Source organism: Sebastes fasciatus, chromosome 13, assembly GCF_043250625.1.
Source record: "Sebastes fasciatus isolate fSebFas1 chromosome 13, fSebFas1.pri, whole genome shotgun sequence".
Classification (NCBI taxonomy): domain Eukaryota; kingdom Metazoa; phylum Chordata; class Actinopteri; order Perciformes; family Sebastidae; genus Sebastes; species Sebastes fasciatus.
Window position 1 is genome coordinate 10,130,426 of NC_133807.1, and position 24,145 is coordinate 10,154,570.

At 41.2% G+C, this 24,145-nt stretch overlaps 4 protein-coding genes and 2 long non-coding RNA genes across 7 annotated transcripts; 2 read left to right on the forward strand and 4 right to left on the reverse strand.

Moving 5' to 3' along the window:
- The first annotated feature begins 1,789 nt into the window (after positions 1-1,789).
- LOC141780220 (GTPase IMAP family member 8) lies at positions 1,790-10,294 on the forward strand. Its single transcript, XM_074655357.1, has 6 exons — positions 1,790-2,034; positions 2,828-3,383; positions 4,721-4,818; positions 4,918-5,049; positions 7,262-7,852; positions 7,970-10,294. The coding sequence occupies exons 1-6, from the start codon at positions 2,004-2,006 to the stop codon at positions 8,041-8,043; spliced, it is 1,482 nt and encodes a 493-aa protein (XP_074511458.1). The 5' UTR covers positions 1,790-2,003; the 3' UTR covers positions 8,044-10,294.
- Positions 10,295-12,736: 2,442 nt separating this feature from the next.
- On the reverse strand, positions 12,737-17,097 carry atf4b (activating transcription factor 4b). Of its 2 annotated transcripts, none has more exons than XM_074655359.1 (4): positions 16,938-17,097; positions 14,344-14,802; positions 13,733-14,202; positions 12,737-13,672 (listed from the first exon to the last, which is right to left on the reverse strand). In XM_074655359.1, exons 2-4 carry the CDS (start codon positions 14,696-14,698, stop codon positions 13,142-13,144), a joined length of 1,356 nt encoding a protein of 451 aa, XP_074511460.1. In that variant the 5' UTR covers positions 14,699-14,802; positions 16,938-17,097; the 3' UTR covers positions 12,737-13,141. The 2 variants fall into 2 exon arrangements, with proteins under 2 accessions (XP_074511460.1, XP_074511459.1); XM_074655358.1 differs by having other exon boundaries at positions 12,737-13,702.
- LOC141780222 (uncharacterized) lies at positions 16,714-17,087 on the forward strand. The gene is made up of 2 exons (XR_012596590.1): positions 16,714-16,818; positions 16,871-17,087. It is a non-coding gene; the product is annotated as an uncharacterized LOC141780222 (long non-coding RNA).
- Positions 17,098-18,414: 1,317 nt separating the features above from the next.
- Positions 18,415-21,082, reverse strand: LOC141781614 (uncharacterized). The gene is made up of 4 exons (XM_074657453.1): positions 20,936-21,082; positions 19,917-19,956; positions 19,630-19,684; positions 18,415-19,317 (listed from the first exon to the last, which is right to left on the reverse strand). The coding sequence occupies exons 2-4, from the start codon at positions 19,942-19,944 to the stop codon at positions 18,570-18,572; spliced, it is 831 nt and encodes a 276-aa protein (XP_074513554.1). The 5' UTR covers positions 19,945-19,956; positions 20,936-21,082; the 3' UTR covers positions 18,415-18,569.
- A 72-nt stretch (positions 21,083-21,154) lies between these two features.
- LOC141781429 (uncharacterized) lies at positions 21,155-22,245 on the reverse strand. Its single transcript, XR_012596871.1, has 3 exons — positions 22,131-22,245; positions 21,893-21,943; positions 21,155-21,277 (listed from the first exon to the last, which is right to left on the reverse strand). It is a non-coding gene; the product is annotated as an uncharacterized LOC141781429 (long non-coding RNA).
- A 245-nt stretch (positions 22,246-22,490) lies between these two features.
- Positions 22,491-23,892, reverse strand: LOC141781523 (uncharacterized). Its single transcript, XM_074657347.1, has 5 exons — positions 23,798-23,892; positions 23,548-23,667; positions 23,347-23,457; positions 22,861-23,061; positions 22,491-22,643 (listed from the first exon to the last, which is right to left on the reverse strand). The coding sequence occupies exons 1-5, from the start codon at positions 23,813-23,815 to the stop codon at positions 22,491-22,493; spliced, it is 603 nt and encodes a 200-aa protein (XP_074513448.1). The 5' UTR covers positions 23,816-23,892.
- Between the last annotated feature and the right edge of the window lie 253 nt (positions 23,893-24,145).

The window sequence follows — 24,145 nt, forward strand, 5'->3', positions numbered from 1 at the left end:
ATGTAAGAATAGATTTAAGACATATATCTATTTATTTCCCACGTGGTTATCAACATCTATTTATTTCAGCATTTATTTATTTATTTATTTTAATTTTTATTTGTATTTATTTCTGTATTCAGCAACTAAACTGTATGGAGGAACACAAGAGTCACGTAAATATTAAGAGAGCATAATTGATTCATAACTAATTGTAAAATAAAAAAATAATATGTTTACACATTAATTTATTAATCATACAATAAAAAGTCAAAATAGCATTAAAGGTCCCATATTGTAAAAAGTGAGATTTTCATGTCTTTTATATTATAAAGCACAATTAAGTGCTTTATAAATACTGTTAAACTATCAAAACGCTCAATATACGGAGAAACACACACAGCCCGTATTCAGAAATTCTGCGTTTGAAACAAGCTGTTAGGATTTCTGTCCATTTGTGATGTCACAAATATACAATATTTAGACCATTACACGGTTTTAAACGTAAACGTACTAAATGTGTCCCAGTTTATTTCCTGTTTCAGTGTATGTGAATGGCATCAGCTGACACGATGTAAACATGGACCCAAGCTGTTGCTTAGCAACGCAATTCCGCTACCATTCCGTTGAAATGCGCTAAAATGGAGCGTTTCAGACGGAGCATGAATACAGGTATATTCAGACAGACAGTATGAGAAAAATAATGTGTTTTTTGAACATCAAAGCATGTTAACATGTTGTAGTAGAAACACAAAATACAAGTATGAACCTGAAATTGAGCACGATATGGGACCTTTAATAAATGTGTTTAATTCAATCAAATGTTCTATTACTATTTACGTGACTCTTGTGGTCCTCCATAAAGGATGAGCTCAGACATTCGGGGTGATTCAGATCAATTTCAGCTCAACTTCCGGTAACACTTTGTGCACTATTGTCGTATGAATCAGTACATATGAAAACCAACCGGTTCCTACTGGCACTAAAATGTCGGTACAGTAGGAACAAGGAAGTAACAATTTGAATTTTTTTTAGAGGAAAGAACAAATAAGGTGTACTGTAAGGCTGTATTATAAAGTGTTGCCCAACATCCTTCAGAAATTGACTTGCACTAATGTGACTATGTGCTTTGAATTCAATGCGATTAGAGGCTATTTATGGGGGCTTTTATGTATTATGTAAGCTGTGGCTGCACATCTTATATCAATATTTAAATTTATTCATGCAGCATGCATCCCCTCCCTGCCTCACAATGTTTCTGTGTCTGCAGGCATCATATAAATAGTTGTGTGTTTGTGCATGATGATGCAGCAGCTGGGGAATACATCCAGCTGTAAACAGAGAACAGAGTGCTCTCTCTCTCTCTCTCTCTCCCTCTCTCTCTCACTGTCTATCCATCCTTCTATCTGTCCTCCTGACTGCAGTCTGCATACAGTGCCACGCTGCTGCTGCTGCTGCTGCTGCTGTGTGATACGAGCAAGTGGGAGGAACAGCTTCCTCTGTTTTGCCTAAAAAAAAAATGACGAGACATCTTCTTGGAGCTGCTGCAGCAGGGGTGGATTTGGCTTCCAGTCTCCTGCATTGCACAATCTTTCCTCTCTGCTTGGACAGATAAATAAGACAAAAGACAGAGCGCTGGGGCGAAGAGGAGAAGAGGAGAGCAGCAGCTACAGAGGAGAGGACGGAAAAGAGCCATAAGCGGGGGTGAGGGGGTGTGGAGGATAATAGATTAAAAAAAGAGAGAGAGAGGGAGAGAGGTTGAATGGCAGAGGAGGTATGAGGAGAGAGAGAAAAGGAGGCAGGGGTAGACACACAGGGAACAGAGGATAGAGTGATTTGCACTGCAGTAGAATGAGGGTTAGAGAGAAAGAGAGAGCCGAGAAGCATTCGAGCTGCCAGCCTTTCGCACGCCACTCGGGATCCGTCGCTTTCTGAAGAGGCAAGAAGAGGCATCCACCGTGGAGGCGAGAAGGAGACGGAGGAGGGGGGCCGAGGAGGAGGAAGCCAGAGGTTCCACACACAAGATGGCTGCTGTGTCCTCTGCCTCTGACACTGGTAAGTGGGTTTTCATCCTTTGCACACCTCACCACAGGCAGGTCATCACCATTCATTCATTCATTCAGTCAGTCACAGCATCCGGGGGGGTAGAGTCATTTCATAATTTGGACCAAAACATCCTCAATGCTTCTGAAACTGTTGCTTGAGTCAACTTCCTGTGGCTCACATGGAAAGTGTCAGCATGAGTAATAAATCAATAAACTTCCCCTCTATGTCCTCCCACTGTTGTCATCCGCATGTAGAGCAGGCGTCATTCTCATCCTCTGAATATTCATGTTCTTCTGTGATTGCCGTTCCATCAACACATTCATCCTCTTCTACTAAATCATATTCTGTCCACATGCCATTCTCTCTCTGGAAGGAGGCCAAGGTTCCTCCTCTCTGACCCAATTTTTTCCAAAGGCTAAGGACAGAGGAAAACAAAAGAGGAGGCATGCTGGGAGGGAGTGTTAGGGAGGGGAGAGAGAGAGAAGGGGATAAGGACAAGAGTGAAAGAGGAGACGGTTAAGGAGCAGAGGTATAAGGTAACAAGGAGCTGAGATAAGAAGGGCACACAGAGGAAATCGAAGGAGAGAGGACAGAAAGAGGGAGAGTGCATGAGTATAGGAGAGCGATGTTGAAGTGGAAAGAATACAGAAGCTTCCTCATCCCCAAAAAGCACTTTGTGGACAAGACAATAATTTAGAAGAGATTAAAACAGAAGATGATTTCCTCTGAGGGCCAACTGCTTCATGTAAGCAGTCAGGAAATGAAGTCAACATCTTCCAGTCTAATCTTTCTGTTTCAACAGGGGACCCCAGGGGCCGCCACCCCCCTGAGCGCAGACTGCTGATCCTGGGAGGGCCACGGTCTGGTAAGACCTCCACCGCCAACAGCATCCTGGGGGACGAGGTCTTCGACGTCGGGACGGAGACTACTCACAGCAACGTCGGCCAGACGGAGATCTACGGCCGACGGGTCACCGTGGTGGACACCCCGCCGTGGGCCATCCCCAGCGACCCGGACGACAGCGCAGAAGCCGACGACAACGACAACGCCGGCGCAGAGTCGGACAACCCGTCGCGGGCCCCAGCGAGCCTGGACAGCGAGGGGCCGTGCATGGGGGCCATTCTCTGCCCTCCCGGGCCCCACGCCATCCTGCTGGTGGTGTCGGTCACCCAGCCCTTCGGTGACACGGAAAAGAGGGCCGCAGATGAGCAGCTGGGGGCCCTGGGTGGAGGGACCTGGAGGTACTCCATGGTGGTCTTTACTGGGGTGGACAAGCTGCCAAAAGGGGTTTTCATTGAGGAGCACATAGCGAACACTGGAGAGGCACTGCAGTGGCTGGTGGAGAGATGTGGAAGCAGGTACGAGGTTTCTCTTTTCCTCCCTCTGTCTTTGAGTTCACAGAAAGCCGTCTCTAAACAAAGTCGATGTTAATGCATCAAAAAAATCACAAGTAATTACTGGATCTCGTGGTTTGGAGCAACAGCATAGCAGCAGTTAATAGATAGCTTAAAGGGGAACATCAAAGTCTGTACAGGTGTTGGGGACTACTGCTACCTATGTAAAACAAGTTGTATAAAGTCTTTCGTGGCTCCAGAAGGAGCTGCGAGAAATCTGATAAACTGCCTCAAGTGATATCACTTGAGTCAGCGTCTCTCGGGGAAGAAGACTATAAGTTTTAAAATGAACAACATCTGCACAACATTTGCCGCTACTGGCGTAACACAGCCAAATCTCTGATTGAACTGTTGGCAGTCGAGTTGCATTGTGGGTAATGTAGGTGGAGAACTATTTTCAAAGACTTCTGTATCTGTACACATCTGATCTTTAAAATGTGCAGTGTAGGATTTGGCGGCATCTAGTAGTGTGGTTGCAAATTGCAACCAATTGAGTACCCCACCGCTCATTCCTCAATTTCCAAGACTGCGGTAACGTGAGCCGCCGAGTGCAAAACCGTGGTAACGCCGTTCACCTCGCTCAGAGGCCATCCTTACCATAATAACATTACCTTAGAAGCAACGGAGGTCAAACTGCGGTTGGCGGAACAACGGTTTTGCACTCTGCAGCTCACATTACCGTAGTTTTACAAACGTGTCGGAGAACTACGGTGGCCTTCAGGTAAGGTAAAAACGCAAAAGTCTCTCTCTAGAGCCAGTGTTTGGTTTGTTCATTCTGGGCTACTGTAGAAACATGGCGGAGCAACATGGTAGACTCAGTGAAAAGGACCTGCTCCCTATGTAGATGTGAAGGGCTCATTCTAAGCTAACAGAAACACGATTCTTAGTTTCTGGTGATTATTCACTAATGAAAACATGGTTATGAATATTATATTCCATTTCTGCAAATAGATCCACCGAAATGTTACACACTGTTCCTTTAAACCATCACATTTTGTTTGCATTGATTTAAGCGGTACTCCAGCGATTTAGTATTGCATTCCTGTAAAGTTAGGGGACTGACGAGAGACAGATTAGGGCTTTAAGTCTCAAACCCAAACTGTGATAACCCCGATGACATCACTATGACATCACCGGGGTTATTTTTTTAAATTTTGGAAAGCTCCCTTCAGAGCTGCAGAAGACTTTATACAACTGTTTTCACAGGTTGAGTAGGACTCCTCATGACGAATAGAGTGAACTTCATGTGTAAAAATGGTGGAGTGCTCCTTTAAAAATGTGTTTTTGTTTTCCGCCTGCAGGTACCACGCCTTCGATAACACTCGGAAAGACACAGAAGACAACACACAGGTACCCGAGCTGATGGAGAAGGTGGAGGAAATGATCACTGACAACCAAGGTTTGTTTTTCACATCAGGTAATATTGTTGCATTATTAATGAATACGCTAATTGGGTTGATTGAAATTCAATGGGTGATGTATTGTTGCTGTCACGCAGGCTGGTACTTTGAGGTGAATGAGTTGATTTTACTGGAGGAGGAGCAGGCCAGGAGAGCTCTAGAGGAGGAGAGGATGAGGATGGAGGAGCACGCCAGGCAGAGGGACCAGATGATCGGAGGGCCTCCCAGAGGTATGAGTGTGTGTCTCAGTGTGTGTTAGTGTGTGTAAGTGAGTGAGTCATGCGGTGGAGGGGAGAGATGAGTGCACGCGTCGTGATGCTGCTCAAGACAAAAACAAAACTCCAGAATTTGCGTTCTAGGAAGCAGCTTACTTATTCTAGTCAATCAGGTCATTTGTATAGCCCAAAATCGCAAATCACAAATTTGCCTCAGGGGGCTTTACAATCTGTAGAGGATACGACACTCTCTGTCCTTTACAGTTCGACCCTCTCATCGGATAAGGAAAAACTCCCCCCCCAAAAAAAAAACTTTTAACAGGGAAAAAGGAAAAAATGGAAGAAACCTCAGGAAGAGCAACAGAGGAGGGGGACACCCTTCTAGGATGGACAGATGTGCAATAGATGTTGTGTGTACAGAGTAACAATGTAATGAAAATACAACATAGACAATCCATATGACAAAAATGAATACATATAATGTGAACATATGTGAGAAGGTGGATCCAAGAGGATGTCAAGCAGCTTCCTGGCGTCGCCAAACAGATAGAGCCAGAGCAACACGACCTCCTCTCCACAACAAAAAGATAAGAGCCAGAGCAACACGACCTCCTCTCCACACCAAAAAGATAAGAGCCAGAGCAACACGACCTTCTCTACACAACAAATAGATAGAGCCAGAGCAACACGACATCCTGTCCACGCCAAATAGATAGAGGCAGAGGAACACAGCTTCCTCTCCACGCCAAATAAACTCGGGAAAAAAAGTTTCGAAATTTGTGTTTGGTGGATTATTTCTCTGTTGTTACAATGCTAATTGGCATTGTATTTTACATCGTTGGAAAGCCTGTTTATTTACCTTCACAATGATGTCCAACTTGTAAGGATCATGCATTTGTTTGATGAGCAGCACAGCTGATTATGTGGGTAGCGCCCAAGAAAAATTTGCCAAAATGCTCTGTCAATGGTAAACAGTGTATTCTCCTGTTGGAATTGACTCTTGTTTTGAGTTGTTTGGTGGATTGGATGATTGAACTCTCTATCAGTAACAAGGAACAAACAAGACATATTGGCTATTTTACACTTTATTCATTTAATACACCGTCAGGAGCCTCAGTAGCGGTGGAAGATCCATACGCAGCCACAACAGCCTGGCACCTCCTCCTCAGGCTGGTCACCAACCTGGTCACACGTTGCTATGGGATGGCGTTCCATTCCTCAACCAGGATGCAACTTGGTTTTGCGGACAGCAGTTTCAACTTGCCCTATCGCACGGGCCTTATCCAGATTAGACCAACGTGGCATGCCAATGCTTGCATTGGCAAAATTCTCTGCCAATGCTGAACAGTGTATTCTCCTGTTGGTATTGACTCTTGTTTTGAGCTCCAGGTGCTGCCAATCAGGTGCCTGATGTGCATGGGGCCTGTTGGGTGCTGCGCCCTACTAAAGTGATCATTTGGTGTCTGCTACAAGCACCGGTATGTCACGTTGATATAATCTGGATAAGGCCCGTGCGATAAGGCAAGTTGCATCCTGGTTGAGGAATGGAACGCCATCCCACAGCAACGTGTGACCAGGTTGGTGAGCAGCATGAGGAGGAGGTGCCAGGCTGTTGTGGCTGCGTATGGATCTTCCACCGCTACTGAGGCTCCTGACGGTGTATTAAATGAATAAAGTGTAAAATAGCCAATATGTCTTGTTTGTTCCTTGTTACTGATAGAGAGTTAAATCATCCAATCCACGAAACAACTCAAAACAAGAGTCAATACCAACAGGAGAATACACTGTTTACCATTGGCAGAGCATTTTGGCAAATTTTTCTTGGGCGTTACCCACATAATCAGCTGTGCTGCTCATCCCACAAATGAATGATCCTTACAAGTTGGACATCATTGTGAAGGTAAATAAACAGGCTTTCCAACGATGTAAAATATAATGCCAATTAGCATTGTAACAACAGAGAAATAATCGACCAAACACAAATTTCCAAACTTTTTTTCCCGAGTTTAGACAGAGCCAGAGCAACACGACATCCTTTCCACGCCAAATAGATAGAGCCAGAGCAACACGGGTTCCTCTCCACCATGGAACCTATGAGAGGACCAGATTTTTCATTATTTTTGAGAGGTTAAATCTCCTGGAGGACTCAGTATTTTGTGTTTGTTGTATTCTTAATGGTTTCTCATTCTCCCACCATCTTTCTTTGTCTGTCTTTCTGGATTTACAGAGTTGAGGCTGCTCTTGTTGGGCTGGAAGGGTGTTGGAAAGAGCTCGGTTGGGAACTCCATCCTGGGCCGTCGGTACTTTGAGTCGGGCCAGGAGACGGAGCTGTGCCTTAGGAGGCAGGCGCTCGTATCCGGCCGGCGGATCACAATCGTCGACACCCCCGGCTGGGACTGGTTCTCAGTGAGGCGAACCCCGAAGCGCATCCGGCAAGAGTCCCAGCGCGGAGCCGCCCTCCTGCGACCCGGACCCCACACCCTGCTGCTGGTCCTCCCCGTCGTCTCGTCCCTCACCGCCAGGAAGAGGCGGACGCTCCTGGCTCACATAGAGACTCTGTTCGGCGACAGCGCGTGCCTCCACACCATGGTGCTGTTCAGCTGTGGTGACTGGCTGGGCCGCACGCCCATCGAGGAGCACATTCTCAGAGGCGGGAGGGAGCTGCAGAGACTACTGGAATACTGCGGGAACTATTACCACGTCCTGGACAGTAAGATTCCTGGCAAGGACAGGAGTGTGTCAGTCCTGCTGGATAAGATGGAGGAGATGATCAGAGAGAACGGGGACAAGGCCTTCCTCCCCATACAGACCGAGTGGTGTAAGTCACACAAGTTCATTTTCATATAGATTTTGCAAAGTGTTTAAGTTTGTGTGTCTAATCACTTTAAATGTGATATCATACATCTGTCTAATATATGTGTGTTGCGTTTGACAGTGAGCGAGGAGAGCTCCTACTCTTCTGACAACACCGAGCCTGAGGACGACTGTCGAGGATGCCAGCTACAGTGATGCCATCGCACTAAAAAGGAAAGTGTACCGGCTCTTTATCCTCGTTCTGAGTCCTCAACAGGCCCACCTCACATAACCTAAACCTCATCTAGATATCCCGCTCCAACTCCCAAGAGTTTTAGGGGAAACCGACGGCTTGGAAAAGGTGAATCTCGACACGAGTATAGCTCTTTGTTAGAAAAGACCGAGCTGATCGCTGAGCAAAAGCCTCGACCTGGACTGAAAGCGCAAACTCTCCTCAAAACCCCCAAGAGGAGGAGAAATATTCTGCTTCTTGCTTCAAGGGGACCAGAGCTCGGTCCCTGTCCATGAGCATGTACACAGATATCAACTGCTGCTAAAGAGACCCTGTTTCAACACTGCAGAGTAAAGAATTACTCGTCATTGTTACTATGAGTTCAGATCGCACTGATAACAAGCTGAAAATCAAAAACCAAAAGAAGACAGTATTATCATGAGCAGTCAGATTTGGCGGTAGGAGTCACGTCTGCAGTAAGTTTGTCACTCTGGGTTATTGGGAGACAAAGAGTAATGGTTGCGTCCAAAATTCCATAATAACATGCTATTTAGTACGCCGTACTACACCGGTACTCGGTATCGGCCGATACCCAAGGATCAGCTATCGTATCGGGACTGGAAAAGTCAGATCGGTGCATCCCTAACCACGACAGCCCGAAGTCGACATAAACTACTGATTGGTGCGCCTGAAAAGATCCATACTACTGTTTATTCGTTGAACGATATGTAGTGCGCAGTATGCGATTTCGGACGCAGCCAATGACTCGTATCATGAATTTGGACCGGACTTTACAATATGGTCATCCCCTTTCTACATCAAGTGCCATTTCTGTCATTCACTTCGAAATTAGTTTGAGTCGAAAAAAAGAAAATGGTTTGAGCCAAACGTGCACAGTGTGACAAAAGATAATAATGTGTACTGAAAAAAAGAATTGTTTGTGCACTGCGGTACCATAAAAAGTACACATTGAGACATGAGTGTTATTAAAATTCTGGTCATTACCGTTTGATTAGTTTCTGCTCAGGGAGTCAGGATTGAGTTGCTTCCTCCAGGGCAAAATCTGGTGCATTTACAGAAACGCTGATTAATGCTGATTGCTAAACTGCAGACGTAAGTCACATATTAATTCAGAGGGATTTTTTTATTTATTTTTTTCCTGTGAGTATTTGCTTTAGTTTGCTGGAAGTAAACGACAGTCGGTGTTTTGCACTTTGGTTGTAATTGGTTCCCCCTTTGGTTGCTGAAAAACTAGATCCATCTGCAGGAGTAAATATGTAGTCATTCTGAGCCCTCCTCTGCTGTAGCGTTCACGCTCGCGAGGACCGTTACAGTTAAATTGAAACTGTGTGCAGTCTCAGATCCCTGGTGCACCCAGTGCATTTATCGACAAGGTAGACTCAGCTACGTGCCTCAGCATCAAAGCGTGAGAGTGGGAGTACTGTGCAGCCCTGCGGCAGGGCAGTATCCTATAGGCTACATCAAGCTTTCGCATGCTACAGAAAAAAAACAACATAACCTCATGAACCATTGGAGCTCACACAGGGCTTTTACTACCTTTTTCTACATCAGTGACACATCTGTTCCTGACATCAATAAAAAAAAAATTGAAAATATATATATTCAGCTCTCAGAGGCATGTTAAGACAACGCATGCAGATAAACGAGTGCCTATAGAGTTGAAGGCAACCTCACTTCATATTCCTCTGACTCTTGTGAATTTCTGGTATGACATCACATCCCTCTACCTTTACGACTGCAAAAAAAAAAAATAAAAGTGGACAATTCCCACTCTGGAAGGTAGAAAATAAAGCATATATAATATGTGACCGACACCACTGCCATGCTGTTATTTTCTACAAATGATGTAGCCTATAAAAGAACCCCAGACACTGCTTCCTCCCTATGCTTTACTGACTCTGTGCTTCATCTAGTGACGTAGGCTATACCGCAGCACTTTATGTGACCAGCATGACTTTACAATTTGATATGAATTCTGTCTCAGTCTTAGAGTCCCACTTCACCTGTGAATATTATTGTATAAGCCGTGTGTATTTACAGTGTAAAACACGTTACATTGTACGCTTTTAGCGAAAGCATTTTTGCACTGTGTAAGTTCTACCACTTTACCGTGGCCAACGTGATGTTACCTCCTGTGTGGTCCGTCCTATAAATGGTGATTGCGTCATCAGTACTTTGCTCATCCCCCAGACAACAATAAAAGATATGGATATATTGTTGTGTATTTTTGGCGTACTTGTTATTATTTAACAGTTTGTTTTCTTTTAAAGCTGCAGTGGGTAGAAATGGAGCAAATATGGAAACACCAAGCACCGCCCACCAGCCGGAACAAACTTTCACATTTTACAGCTAAACGGTGGAACTAGTGGAAAGAAAACATCCAAAACACACATTTAGATGTTTATTTTACTACTTTGTCTATTTGCGTCTGTAGATTTCTCCTAAATTCACCTAAAGTTAGCATTACATAATGCCTCATTTGCATATTTAAACATACAATTTCAGAAAACTTGTAATACAAAAATTAATTGTCTCAGTGTAAGTAATAAACAGGTGAAGTTTCCTGGTGGTATCTAGTTAATTTTTCATCTATTCACCTGTAGGCTAGTGTCTTCAAATGTATGAAATTTTACAATACATATCTTTAAAGGCTGTTTTCTCTAAATGAGTTTTTTCTCAGACTTTGAGCCAGAAATCTCCACTTAGGTAGCACTCATATACCAAACTCTCCAGTTTCATTCCCATCTATAGTCTGAAGGTTTTTACAGAGGGTTTTTTTCACATATCATTCATAGCCTGATTTATACAACATTTTATTCCTAAAAAATATGGCGAAAATAGATTTTTTTTTTTTTTGGCTGTTGACAGTATTTTCTGATTTATGGAGTGATTAAAAAAATATATACAAAATCCACTCTGTAAAAACCTTTAGCTCTCATGTCAACAAAATGAAACAATCATTTTGAATCTGGCTTTATCCAATGTTCAGAATTCTGTTCTGGAAATGTATGAAAATTAGCGCATATTTCATAAGATAATGCCCCATTTGCACATTGAAACATACGATTTCAGAAAACTTGTAATACAAAAAAGAATTGTAAGTAATGAACAGGTAACCTTTCATGGTGTCTATCTATTAGTTACAGTTTTTACCCTATTCACCTGGGCTGTCTCCTCATAATTTGTTGTGTACTTTGTACACAATTCTAACTACGTCCATGTATACTACATGTTGTGTGGTGGGAGTAGTAATTGTGCAGAATCGTCACTAGGTGCCACTGTAGCAAGCAGACCATACCAACCGAATACTAACCATAAGGATAATTACAGAGAAAAAATAATAGTTAAAACAATACATCTTGAGTTTTATCTTTTATGCAATTGCAGACAAAAAAGCTTTTCTTCAACTAAGGCTCAGGCAGTACTAAGTACCTCATAGCCAGTAAAACAAACGCCTTTTAACCCCTTGAACAAATCAATTTGATGTTTATCTTGCCAAAGAAATGTTAGTACGTACAGTAGCTGTACTGGGCCTTTTGTTGCCTTATACTGTATGTCACTAAAAGTGAGTGAATATGTTGTTCAGAAAGTATTCATCTGGATTCTACCTCTTAACTCTCAAACACAACACCTGGAGAGCAGTATATAATATAATATTAAGCCAACTGTTTACTATAGACTTATAGTGCATGTTTAATATAATTCTTAAAGTTGGAATTATTATTACTAGGTCATCTGAAACCAAATGTTTCCCTTGATAAATGAGGGCATTTACAGAGATCTACAGAGTTAGCCAAGTTTTTTTTTTTCTGGAGGAATTGTTTGTCCTATTGTAAGTAGCTCTGCACCATCTTGACGTTGGCGTGCCTCCAGATAAAGATCGTCCCTGAGCTATCTGGACCAAAGCCTGGACCAATTACACAGCGCACAGCGAGGGCCAGTTGTAGGCTGAACGTACACAGTTTTTGTTGGTAATATTATTGAAGCTGTGCCTCGGTCAGCACTCTCTTTATCCCTTTATTTCACACGCTGTTCTCTTCTACCACAGACACCTATGATAAATACGTATGTAGTCTTTAAACAAGCACTATACTCTTCAGCAGTGGTGGTGATTTTTGGTCAGCAGAGGGACAAAACACACTAAAAGACTTTTTTTTTTAAAATCTGAAACTGGTTAAAAATGGCATTTTTAACCTCACATGACTATCAGTTGATTGGATCCATGTGTCTGCAGCCTGCTGCTGGTCAGGCAGACTCCATTATCCTCTTCCCAGTTTGTTTGTTTGTAAGAGGCTCCACACAGATGGACATCTGCAGGCTCATTGTGATGTATTATCAGACCAGGAACAAAGACTGTCTTTGTGTGGGACAAGGTTACATTCTGAACCGACTGAAAAACTGCTCATAAACTTGTGCTTTACTGATGTAAACTAATTACCTGTACAGATCTGATCACTTGCACCGCAGTGTACCTTTTGACCTGCGATTTGATCTTCCAGACTGGCCACACTAAGATACATATGCCATATAAAACTGGCATTTATATACTTAAATGAGTATGTACACTGTATATTTCCTCAACCTCGCTTGCCTACCACTATCCTCCCACTCAACATTACCGATGCCCCCAGAAGGAATCACACCAAATCCTGCCAATAGTTTTAAGACTCTTTATTAAGAGATTTATAATACAGATGATCCGGTTATACTATAATACACAATTTTTAAAATACTTCCACCTGGCCGGTAACTGAGGTCCAGAGATAGGAAACATTTACATACATTACAAAAAACACTCGAGATAATATACTGAATGGAAAATACCTGTTTCCATGTAACTACTCTAAACATTACAAAAGTATTCTATATTTAATACCAGTGTGAGATAATTAAAAATAAATCAGTTTTGCTGGATTGTGGATCCAAGACATGTTGTGTGGTCAAAACATTCTTTACAGATACTTGTTTGCATGAAAGACATAAAAACTGGTGAGCCCACTTTCTCAATTGTCACTTCCTATTACACACACATATGTCATTGTTAGGTCCGACCACTAGGGGTCAGCACAGATCTTTTTTGGTCCTGGCATGGCGGACTTCGTCCATCAGCTCTTTCAGGTACTCGATCTCCCTGGCCATGGATTCAGCCTTCTCCGTCAGCTCCATGTTCTTCCTCTCCAGCAGTGCGTGCTCTTCAAGAAGGCATTCCTGCTCGGTTTTCTTCTTCTGCCTGTAACGTGTGGCCGCCGTCTTATTCTGCTCCATCTTCTTCAGCTTCTTCGCCTTTGGTGGCTTCGAAGTCGCCCATTCGTCTCCATCTGCACCCCGCTGGGACTTGACTTTGAAGCTGGTGGCGCTGGGAGACGGTGGACTGGCTTTATATGCGGGCTCGGGGTACGGTCTGCTTCTGAAGGACTTTGTTGGAGTGGAGGCAGGCGGAGAGGAATGAACGACCGCTGATGTGGTGGTTACAGTGGTGCTGGTGATCCCGATTTCATCTTTGGGAGCCAGCACGAGGACGATGCGGGTCGGCGAAATGGTGAGCACGATCCTCGGGACCTGAGGGACGACAGAAACGACCACTGGCTTCACCTCCCTCTCTGAGACGTCTACTTCACTCACCTCGCTCTCTGAGACGTCTACTTCACTCACCTCGCTCTCAGAGACGTCTACTTCACTGCCCAGGTCCAGGGTGTAGGCTGAGGAGGAGGGAGAGTCGACCATGGGAGGGGAAGGCGGGTCTGGAGAAGCGGGCTCGGATTTGATTTCCAGCTCGTGTTGTGGCTCTGGGACGCACAGGGGGAGGCAAGGGACATCCTGTTCGTCTATGTAAGACTCAGCCTCATCCACTGTAATGACTGACGGATCTGAGCAGACAGTGGGAGGGGTCGGTGGAGGTATGCTTGGAAGAGAAGCAGAGGGAAGACTGGAGAGCACGGGGGTTGAGAGAGTGGGCATTGGGAGGGAGTCGAGCTCCATGGGGCAATCCAGGGAGGCTAGGAGGTCCGCTGGACAGCTGGGTGGCACTTCACTAGGACTGCAGGAGCCAATCAGAGAGTCCAGGTCAAACTCGTTCAGATCCACCCTCTCAGCCATCCAGTCCAGGTCACAGAACATATCCTCTGTAGAGGCAAAGGAAGCAGTATATCATTGAGATGTTCTTTCCCTGTTAAACTGGTTGTCTATACGAAGAGATGGTGCTCAAAAAGTATTTCAAATATTTTAATAAAAGGTGCTTTTTTATTATTTCACACTGCCGTTACCTTTGCTGTCATCTGAGACGGTCGGTCTCAGCTGACTAGGATGGCCCAACCAGGGGAGGGAGAGCATGTCGGACTCCATCCCAGCTTTGTCCCCCTGGAGGAGGACGTCCGGCGGCGAGGGAGGAGGAGAGTAAAAGGGAGGAGGAGAGGAGGAAGAGGACAGCGACGAGGAGGTGAGAGGCGACACGGGTGAAGTGTCGCCCAACGACGAGGGTCCTCCTCCTTCCTGTTGTTCTTCTTGGTCAGGACGTGAAGTTAAGAAGCTTATGGCGTCAGCCATGGGAGAGGAAGGACCCCAGAGAAGGGCCTCCATGTCTTCCAGGCCAAACTGTGAGTTTGTCATCATCATGGTCATAATGGCTGTTGTTGGTCACGAACAGGGTGCGCGACGACGAGAGGAAGGTCTCCAACTCTTTTATGCTGTCGGATGCAGCAGTGCTGAGGGTTTCCACGAAGGACCTGAGGATAGGGGAAAGAAAGAAGACATTTGTGATGAAAATCTGAACATTAATATTGTGGAAATATACTTTAATTAATAAAGCCTATCAAAACATTTGATGATTTAAACTGTATAATAATACTAAAGATTTTTTATGGGTATATAATAATATAGTTAGTATGAAAATAATGTTTCTGTTCTCAAAAAGGCACGTTTAGCTGTAAAATGAGAGGAAACACCAAGCACCGCCCACCAGCCGGAACAAACTTTCTCATTTTACAGCTAAACAGTTGAACTAGTGGAAAGAAAACATCCAAAACACACATTTAGATGTTTATTTTACTACTTTGTCTATTTGCGTCTGTAGATTTCTCCTAAATTCACCTAAAGTTAGCATTACATAATGCCTCATTTGCATATTTAAACATACAATTTCAGAAAACTTGTAATAAAAAATAATTGTCTTAACGTAGGTAATAAACAGGGGAAGCTTCATGGTGGTGTCTAGTTCATTTTTCATCTATTCACCTGTAGGCTAGTGTCTTCAAATGTATGAAATTTTACAATACATATCTTTAAAGGCTGTTTTCTCTAAATGAGTTTTTTCTCAGACTTTGAGCCAGAAATCTCCACTTAGGTAGCACTCATATACCAAACTCTCCAGTTTCATTCCCATCTATATTCTGAAGGTTTTAACTGACGGGTTTGTTCACATATCATTCATAGAATGATTTATACAACATTTTATTCCTTAAAAAAATATGGCGAAAATTGAAAATCTGAACATTAATATTGTAGAAATATACTTATATATATATATATATATATATACTTAATAAAGCCTATCAAAACATTTGATGATTTAAACTGTCAATAATACTAAAGAATTTTTTATGGGTAAATAATAATATAGTTAGTATGAAAATAATGTTTCTGATCTCATGCAGTCCGGAGAAAATACAGAAGTATCAAATCAAGGACTACTTGGCTGCTAAACAGCTTCTTTCCCACAGCAATCAGAAGGTGAACTGCACTAAAGAGACTGTTCCTTTAATAATATTTTTTATTTTTAAATTGTAACTATTTATTCTATTCTATTTTTAGCTTATTTAAATATCTATGTATTTACTGTGAAGCGCTCCATATGTATGTCTGTATTGGGGGAGTGTGTGTGTGTGTGAGTGAGGGTGTGTGTATATATTCTCTGTTATTTATTTTATAATTGTGTATATATTCCCTATCTCATATTTATCGAACAAATTGCTATTGTTGCTGTTATATTTATATGTTTATAATGATGATTGTATTTTACTTCATTATTGTTATTCAATTGATTGACCGATAGTCTATTATACAGGGATGAGAGAGTAACAAACAGGAACAAAGAATCTCACTGCCATGTCAATGTGTATGTGATCAATCAACTAAACTTGAACTATTTATTAGTGCTCTTAATTACTGGCTAATAACTTTATAGTTTTCACCAATTGTTTTGCACTGAATTTCCGAGTGGTGGATGTAAGAAACACAATTTCGTTTTTATGTGGAAATAAAAATGACAAATAAAAGGAATCCTGAATCTATCCCAAAAAAGGCAAATCCCATTTTTGGTGCAACACTGCCCCCATCACTGCAATGCACCTGCTGCACATCACATGCTCTCACCCAGCTCCCAGTCTTGTGACTCTGACGTCAGCCTGTCTCTAAACAGGTCACTGACGTCATCCTCCTTCTCTGTCAAACTGTTGTTCTCAACACGAAGCCGCCATTTTGACCAAAAAAGAGGAAACGAACCATTTTCTTGCTGCCACGTGGACACTCCTGATTATAACACTGATCATTCCTACACATGTAACAACGCAGTTTTGGGCTATTAGAGTCTTAAATGGTCTCAAAATTTAACATTTCACATTAATGACACGTGGTACGCCATCTCAGTAGTTACATGTGTATTTTAATATACCCCCCACGTCATTATATACAACAATTCGGGATTTAAATAGTCAAATTAATTGTAAATGAAAAGCTAACTTAGTGTTAGTGTGAACGCACCACGAGCACTAAGTTTAGTGCTCGTGGTGCGTTCAGGCTGCTGATGACGCGGTAGGCCGGACTAGCTTTCATCGACCAAATGTAATAAAAAGATAATACTTACAACATGTTTCTGAATTGGAAGTGAGTCAGTGCACTGGTTGGATGCACTGTTTTGTTGGCGGCTGGATAGCGGCACACTTTTAGATTGCCATTTCGGCGCTGTTCGTCAATGTGGTATTTCTCTTCGTTTGTTGTTTCTCGGGAGGGAAAATGGCGAATGTGGTGGAGCGGTGCTGATATATATAGTTCAGGCGAGGACTGGAGGTATCCTTCCGCAGTGAACACACATTATCACTCCGCCACATTCCAGACATACTTTACCGGCATCCCTAAAACAAAGTAATCACTGGTTCTAGTACTGCTGGTATTGTTTTTAATAATGACAGTGATTTCCATTAATTCTGCGGTTTTATTTATCAGAGTTTTATTATATGTTATTGTAATTTTAATAATCACCGATTTTATTGTATCTAAAGTGTATAATTTTATCGTCATTTTATTAATCACTTATTTTATTGTATTTAATTCGTATAATTTGATTATATTTTATTGTTATTTTATTAATCACTTTATTTTACTGCATTTAATTTGTATAATTTGATTATATTTTATTGTTATTTTATTAATCACTTTATTTTACTGCATTTAATTTGTATAATTTTATTCTATTTTATTGTTATTTTATTAATCACTTATTTTATTGTATTTAATTTGTATAATTTATTTATATTTTATTGTTATTTTAATATCTATTGTATTTTATTTAATTTGTATAATTTATTTATATTTGATTATTTTAATATCACCTATTTTATTGTATGTAAAGTGTATAATTTTATTCTATTTTATTAATAACTTATTTTATTCTACTTAATTTGTATATTTGATTCTATTTTATTGTTATTTTATTAATCACTTATTTTATTGTATTTAATTTGTATAATGTATTTATATTTTATTGTTATTTTAATATCACCTGTTGCATTTTATTTAATTTGTATAATTTATTTATATATTATTATTTTAATATCACCTATTTTATTGTAATTAACTTATATAATTTAATTATATTTTTTATTATTCTATTTATGTCTTATTTTATTGTATTTAATTTGTATAATTTAATTATATTTTATTGTATTTAAGTTGTAGAGTTTTATTTTATTGTTATTTTATTAAACTAGTTTTACTTCACACTGTTTTACTATTACTGTTATTATGGCTTTTAATTCTATTTTATTACAATTTCATCGTTTCATTGTCTCCCATGCATTGGTCTCAGATTATCTCATTGTTAAATTGTTGACTTGTTTTTGTCTTTTCTGTTGTTTTCACGGTTCATTCTTCTGTTCTATCTTACGTTCGGCTTGTCAGTTATCTGTGAAGCACTTTGAGCTGCATTAACCTGTATGAAAGGTGCTATGCAAATAAAGTTTGATTAATTGATTGAATGGTAGTAGAACTACAATCTTGAACTTTCCTTAAATACTGGCTATAGTAAATCACACATTAGGTTTTACAAAAATAAAATGTTTATTAAAATATGAGTAGTAAATAAGGCATTTGTTCTTCATTTGCACCGATCAAAACATCTCTTTTTCTGTCTCACACACACACACACACACACACACACACACACACACATACACACACGTATACATACATACACAAATCAACACCAAAGTGCTATGATTCACCCGAACATTTCCCACATGTGATTCAGGTGATATAGTTCATACTGCAGATTTTCAGCCAGCAGGCGAACTCTGACAGAAAACCTGCTCTTATTGGACTTCTTCAGCTTCAGTCCGTCCTTTTCTGTAAAATACTGATCCATATCCTTGGCAAAAGCCAGAAGCAGCCTCTCAGATGACATCCCACCCCCCATGTGTGCAACAGTAGTCCTACTATCCTTGTTCATGGTGTTCTGAAACACAGACCGTGACAGATGTGCCACCTTCAGTACCTCGGCATGGGCTCCTGCCCTCTGTAACCTGGCGATGTCGTGCATTCGAAGCTCATTCATCCCAGAGAGGATGAAACTCAGACAGTTTTCCAGGTCGACAATATTTCCCTTATATTCGTATACAAGTTTCTCAACCGCCATCCTGTTCACAATCTTCTTGTTGGCCTTAGCAGTGTGGGCGCTCATGCCCCCAGCGGACGCCACCATACCAGCACCGATAGCTGTAGCGATCAGCGAGGTACCCAAGGTCATAGGAGCGAAGGCGATACCCAAGACTGCAGTCACCCCTCCTACAGCACCCGTGGTGCCTCCAGCGATGTCCATGGTTTTGCCCTTCTTCTTCAACTTGTCCAGGCTGTCGGAGATGGAGGTGAACTCTGTGATGACGTTCCGCAGGCTCTCATTGCGTTTCATCATGAGGAGGTTGTAGAGGCGCAGGGCCTTCCTCACGTTCATCGCTCTCTCACTAAATGATCTACATAGGGACAATGACAAAAATCTGTTTCTTTATCCAGCTCATTTAGTTACATTTATTCGGAATTACTGTAACTTTCATTGTCACATTTAAGTTGTAATGCAAAAGGCCACGTTGTGATTAGGTGTTTAGAACTGTTCACCAGAAAACTGTAGCTGTTCCAAACTGTACTTCTAATTGTATACTCTGAAGCACTATTTTCCTCTGAAAAAGTATAAATACATTTCTAGAAATATCGTGACACAAAACTAATGGCCCCAAAATGACATTGTTAGAGCACAAGTATTAATATGATAGTGTCTTTTTGGTTACCTGAGTTCCTCCTCTATGCCGAGGCCATACACTGACGGATCCATTAAATCAGTTTCTGTTGGAGTGACAGCACATAGATTAGATAATGTACACTTTGATCACGCTCTTTGTTACTGAGGACACTGTCAGTTTTTACATGGTTACTGATTTATTTATTTATTTTACTTCTTTTTTTTTTTAAATGAATACATTGAATATTGGTAGTCAATATAATAGCGTTTAATGCTTCGTTAGTCTTCAAGAAAATGACACAATATCTATCTAAAAAAACAAAATGTTGTACTTACTTGACACTCTTTGCAACCATCTCAACATCCCAATGACGTCCTGAGGAAAACAGGTTTTAATTTAGTATCATTCATTCATTCATTCATATCATTAGTATCTTTTTTATATCTATTGCTTTTATTAAATTTTTTTCTGTTGGTAAGACAATACACTCTTCTGCAAACTGTGAATCTGTTTTATATGGTGCCTTCAAATGGGGTCGTGTTTGCTGTGTTCACGAGAAGAGTCCATATGAACGATCACAAGAGGGGGGCTCTTGTGGTATTCACGACCTCGTAAGTGGAAAGTTTCTGAAAGCTACAAGTTCACGAGTTGTGACGTGTTTGTTGACGTTGTCAGAAATAGCGGAGGCCATGGAGGTTTATTTTTCGGTGCATAATAACTTCATATATTGTAATTTTAGTCGTATATTGTTTTTCTTCTGAATTATATAATATGTCTGAGGAAAATATTGATACTCCCAACAGCCTCATCTTTCTCCTCTGTCATTATGCCTTTGCATTTCCTGCATTATTTTACCCACTTAATAGCTTTCTAAATTGTTAGCCTCTGTGGCTTCTAGATGCCGACAGTAACGTGTTCTCACGACTTAACCACTTGAACGGCAAGCATATTGTGTACACGGCTTCCCAAATACGAGCTCACGAGTTTCATTTGAAGGCACCAATAGACCTTTCCATTGCAATTCTGTTGCTAGGGCAACCACTTTGGTCCAACTTTACTTCCTGTCAGTTACTGCATTAGCAAACATTGCAACAGGAAATACAAATGGGCCATTTAGAATATTTATGTTGCCAAGTTTGAAAAGGTCTCTATGACACAAATGTATAATTATTGTACTTTGAATGGCCGGTCATGTGGAGAGTTTCAATCGTTAAAAGCACAATAAAAACTGTTTAAAAATAAAATCTTTTGCAGAGAAACAATACATTTTATTCATAAAACCATCTCAAACTTAACTTGTGTTAAATCACAGTTTATTTGCAGGTGAAGGCGTGAACTATTTAGAAGAGCCTACCTCTGATTCCACGGTGGACTGGTGAAGAGTGAAAGTGCGGCAGCGTACTGTTGGACTCTCTTCTTGTTTCTGGTAGCGTAATGTTGGCCTCTCTTCTTGTGTCTTCTGTTAGTGTTTAACAGACATAGATTAATGGATCAGAATTTTAAAAAAGCATGCAATTGTCTATGTCTATGTGTGTGTGTGCGTGCGTGCGTGCGTTGTCTCTCTTACCATCTTCTCTATATCCTCTGGCAGAACGTCCAGGTAGGGACAGTGCTCTAGCTCACTGTACACTGTATCCAATGGCTCCCCCTTTGAAGGTGGGTGAGGCGGGGAGAATGAAGGTGGTGGTGGTAGAGTCTGTGATAGACAAAGAAAATTAAGCTTTTAATTAGGCTGTCAATCGTTTAAAATATTTAATAACGATTAATCAAAATCGGGATCGGATGTAGTAGGACATCCTGGTATTTTTGGAATACTGCATTTGACATACTACAGTATGTATTGGGACATACTAAATGTTTTTCTGGCGTACCATTCAAATGTAGATATGAAGGGTTCATTCTAAGCTGAGGAAAACACAATGATTCTTAGTTTCCGGTGATTATACACTAATGAAAACATAGTTATGAATATTATATTCAATTTCTGCTAATATATCCCCCGAAATGTTCCACACTGTTCCTTTAAAGATCTAGGAAAATCTTCAACTAATTTTCTCAATTTCTCTACAAGTCAAATTAGTTGTTGTTGACTCAACTTGGTAGGTGTCACTTCCTGTTATAAGCCCAAACAGCACTTGGGCCGGCCCTACCAAAATCAACATTCCACACACTGACTGATTGAACAAATAGTGAAGCTATCTGATTTTCCATGACAGCATGACAAACCCATGTCTTTCAGCATCTTTTGTTGCTGTTTTTGACACCTGTCAAAGCATTATTCATCACCTGTAATCTGCAGTGGCTCTCATACCTTTGGAGATGACTGCCCGTGTCGAGGCGGAAGTTCAGGTGTGTCTGGGACCTGAAAATCAAAGACATTCACTTTGTGGTTGCATAACGCAGTTGAATACGACCAAAACACTGAATGCATTCCAACATTTCTTTTCATACAGGTTGCTGAGCTTTCATGCTGTTGATTGTTGAGTTGGAATCTTTATTTATTACCCTTAACTCACAGAAAACACTGAGTCCATAATAATAACTTTTACCTTGCAATTTACTGTCCCATAAGTCCTGCAGATGTTCACCTCTTTAGCAACAGCTGGTGAGACTGGAGGTTGTTGAATAGAGCATTTGGATACCTGAATCTCATCAGTGCCGCTCTATCCAAGAAAATATTAACAAGACAGAAAAAAAACAACATTATTAAAGGGGAACTACGCCCATTTTTCAAAATTCATACATGTTATTCGTATGGTCTAAGATAACACGTTAAAATCTCTTAAGCGTGTGTTAACCACAGATCTTATTTCATGCATCTAACTAAAAACCCATTGAAAAAACCCATTGACTTCCAGACGAGGGAACCGGAAGTGCTAAAATGCTAACTCATTTCCGGGTTTTAGGACTCAATCCTGCAGCACTCTATGCATAACTTTGAGCTTGGAATTTATCGTTGCACAAGAAGTCCCGCAGAGGGTCAGCTCTTCTTTAGCGACAGCTGGTGAGACGGCCGGTTGTTGCATAGAGCATTTGGATTGCTGACCCTCATCATGGCCGCTCTATCCCAGAAAACATTAACAAGACAATTTATTATTTACATATTTTTTAAATCAGGAACAGTTGAGCTTTTATTCTGTCAACATCTAGCTATATAGATATGCACACACACATATAAAGTCGGGACTCAGAAATGACTGTCAATCACCTGTAGATGTGTCTCAAAGAAGTCTAACGTGATGCAGAAAGGTTGATGAGGTGAAACACGTTAGCCCTTACCTCAGGTTTTACGCTCATTGTAGAACATCTCCTGGAGGGAAGAGGGGGGCGTTCAGGCCTTATAGGAGATTGTACTTGCTCAGTACTGTCAGCTGTTGTACTAGAAGTCCCGCAGAAGGTCACCTCTTCTTTAGCGACAGCTGGTGAGACTGGAGGTTGTTGAATAGAGCATTTGGATTGCTGACTCTCATCAGTGCCGCTCTATCCAAGAAAATATTAACAAGACAGAAAAAAAAACTAGTATTAAAGGGGAACTAAACCCATTTTCAAAATTCATACATCAAAAATTAACAGTAAAATGAACAACTCTCTCCCAAATCCAACAATTATGACCCTATACCCTATATGACACCAAAACACTGAATGCATTCCAGCATTTGTTTTTATGTAGGTTGCTGAGCTTTCATGCTGTTGATTGTAGAGTTTGATTATGTATTTATATACCCTCAACTCACAGAAAACACAGAGTCCATAATAATAATTTACCTTGAAATGCGTCGTATAAGTCCCAAAGATGTTCACCTCTGAGACAGCTGGTGAGACTGGAGGTTGTTGCATGGAGCTGATGTAGGATTGCTGACTCTCATCAGTGCAGCTCTGTCCAAGAAAATATTAACAAAACATTATTAAACACGTTTCACATTTTTAAACCAGTCCATAATGCATAGCTTTTAGCTTGCAATTTACCGTTGTACAAGAAGTCCCGCAGAGGGTCACCTCTTCTTTAGCGACAGCTGGTGGGACTGGAGGTTGTTGCATGGAGCTGATGTAGGAACATCTGGATTGTTGACTCTCATCTGTGCAGTTCTATCCAAGAAAATATTGGATTTTTGGGACAACTTAGAAATGACTGTCAATTACCTTTCAGATGTGTCTCAAAGAGGTCTAACGTGTTTTGCAGAAAGGTTGGGATGGGGTGAAATACGTTAGCTCTTACCTCATGTTTTAGCCTCATTGTAGAACCTCTACTGTGAGACGAGGGAAGAGGGGGGCGTTCAGGCCGTGTAGGAGAGTGTACTCCATCAGTACTGACAGCTGGAGACTAGCAGAGAAATTAAGAAGGAGCAAGTAAGCTATAGTTGTATCATTTAAGGGCTTTTCACACTGCACCAAGGGAGCTGTTAGTAAAGGTTATCCTTGGGTCAACTCTTAGCAAATATGCAGTGTGAAAAGACCATTAGTGAATCACAACACACTTGGAAAAACAAGAATGGTAGCCTAAATATCAAGGGTTTGAAAATAAATTTTGGATACATTTTTTATCCTAAAAGCCATTATTTAAAAA

What these genes read in the sequence shown, in the direction of transcription:
- LOC141781614 (XM_074657453.1), bottom strand. Translation starts at nt 19,944, where the DNA reads ATGTTGAGATGGTTGCAAAGAGTGTCAA. An exon ending in ATGGTTGCAAAGAGTGTCAA is followed by an intron (nt 19,685 to 19,916) that starts GTAAGTACAACA and finishes TCACTCCAACAG; the next exon opens with AAACTGATTTAATGGATCCG. An exon ending in GGCATAGAGGAGGAACTCAG is followed by an intron (nt 19,318 to 19,629) that starts GTAACCAAAAAG and finishes GTCCCTATGTAG; the next exon opens with ATCATTTAGTGAGAGAGCGA.
- atf4b (XM_074655358.1), bottom strand. Translation starts at nt 14,698, where the DNA reads ATGACCATGATGATGACAAACTCACAGTTTGGCCTGGAAGACATGGAG. An exon ending in CGTCTCAGATGACAGCAAAG is followed by an intron (nt 14,203 to 14,343) that starts GTAACGGCAGTG and finishes TTGCCTCTACAG; the next exon opens with AGGATATGTTCTGTGACCTG. An exon ending in TAGACGTCTCTGAGAGCGAG is followed by an intron (nt 13,703 to 13,732) that starts GTGAGTGAAGTA and finishes TCAGAGAGCGAG; the next exon opens with GTGAGTGAAGTAGACGTCTC.
- LOC141781523 (XM_074657347.1), bottom strand. An exon ending in GCGGGACTTCTTGTACAACG is followed by an intron (nt 23,458 to 23,547) that starts GTAAATTGCAAG and finishes TTTCTTGGACAG; the next exon opens with AGCTGCACTGATGAGAGTCA. An exon ending in CTTATACGACGCATTTCAAG is followed by an intron (nt 23,062 to 23,346) that starts GTAAATTATTAT and finishes TTTCTTGGATAG; the next exon opens with AGCGGCACTGATGAGAGTCA.
- LOC141780220 (XM_074655357.1), top strand. Translation starts at nt 2,004, where the DNA reads ATGGCTGCTGTGTCCTCTGCCTCTGACACTG. An exon ending in GTGGAGAGATGTGGAAGCAG is followed by an intron (nt 3,384 to 4,720) that starts GTACGAGGTTTC and finishes TTCCGCCTGCAG; the next exon opens with GTACCACGCCTTCGATAACA. An exon ending in GATCGGAGGGCCTCCCAGAG is followed by an intron (nt 5,050 to 7,261) that starts GTATGAGTGTGT and finishes CTGGATTTACAG; the next exon opens with AGTTGAGGCTGCTCTTGTTG.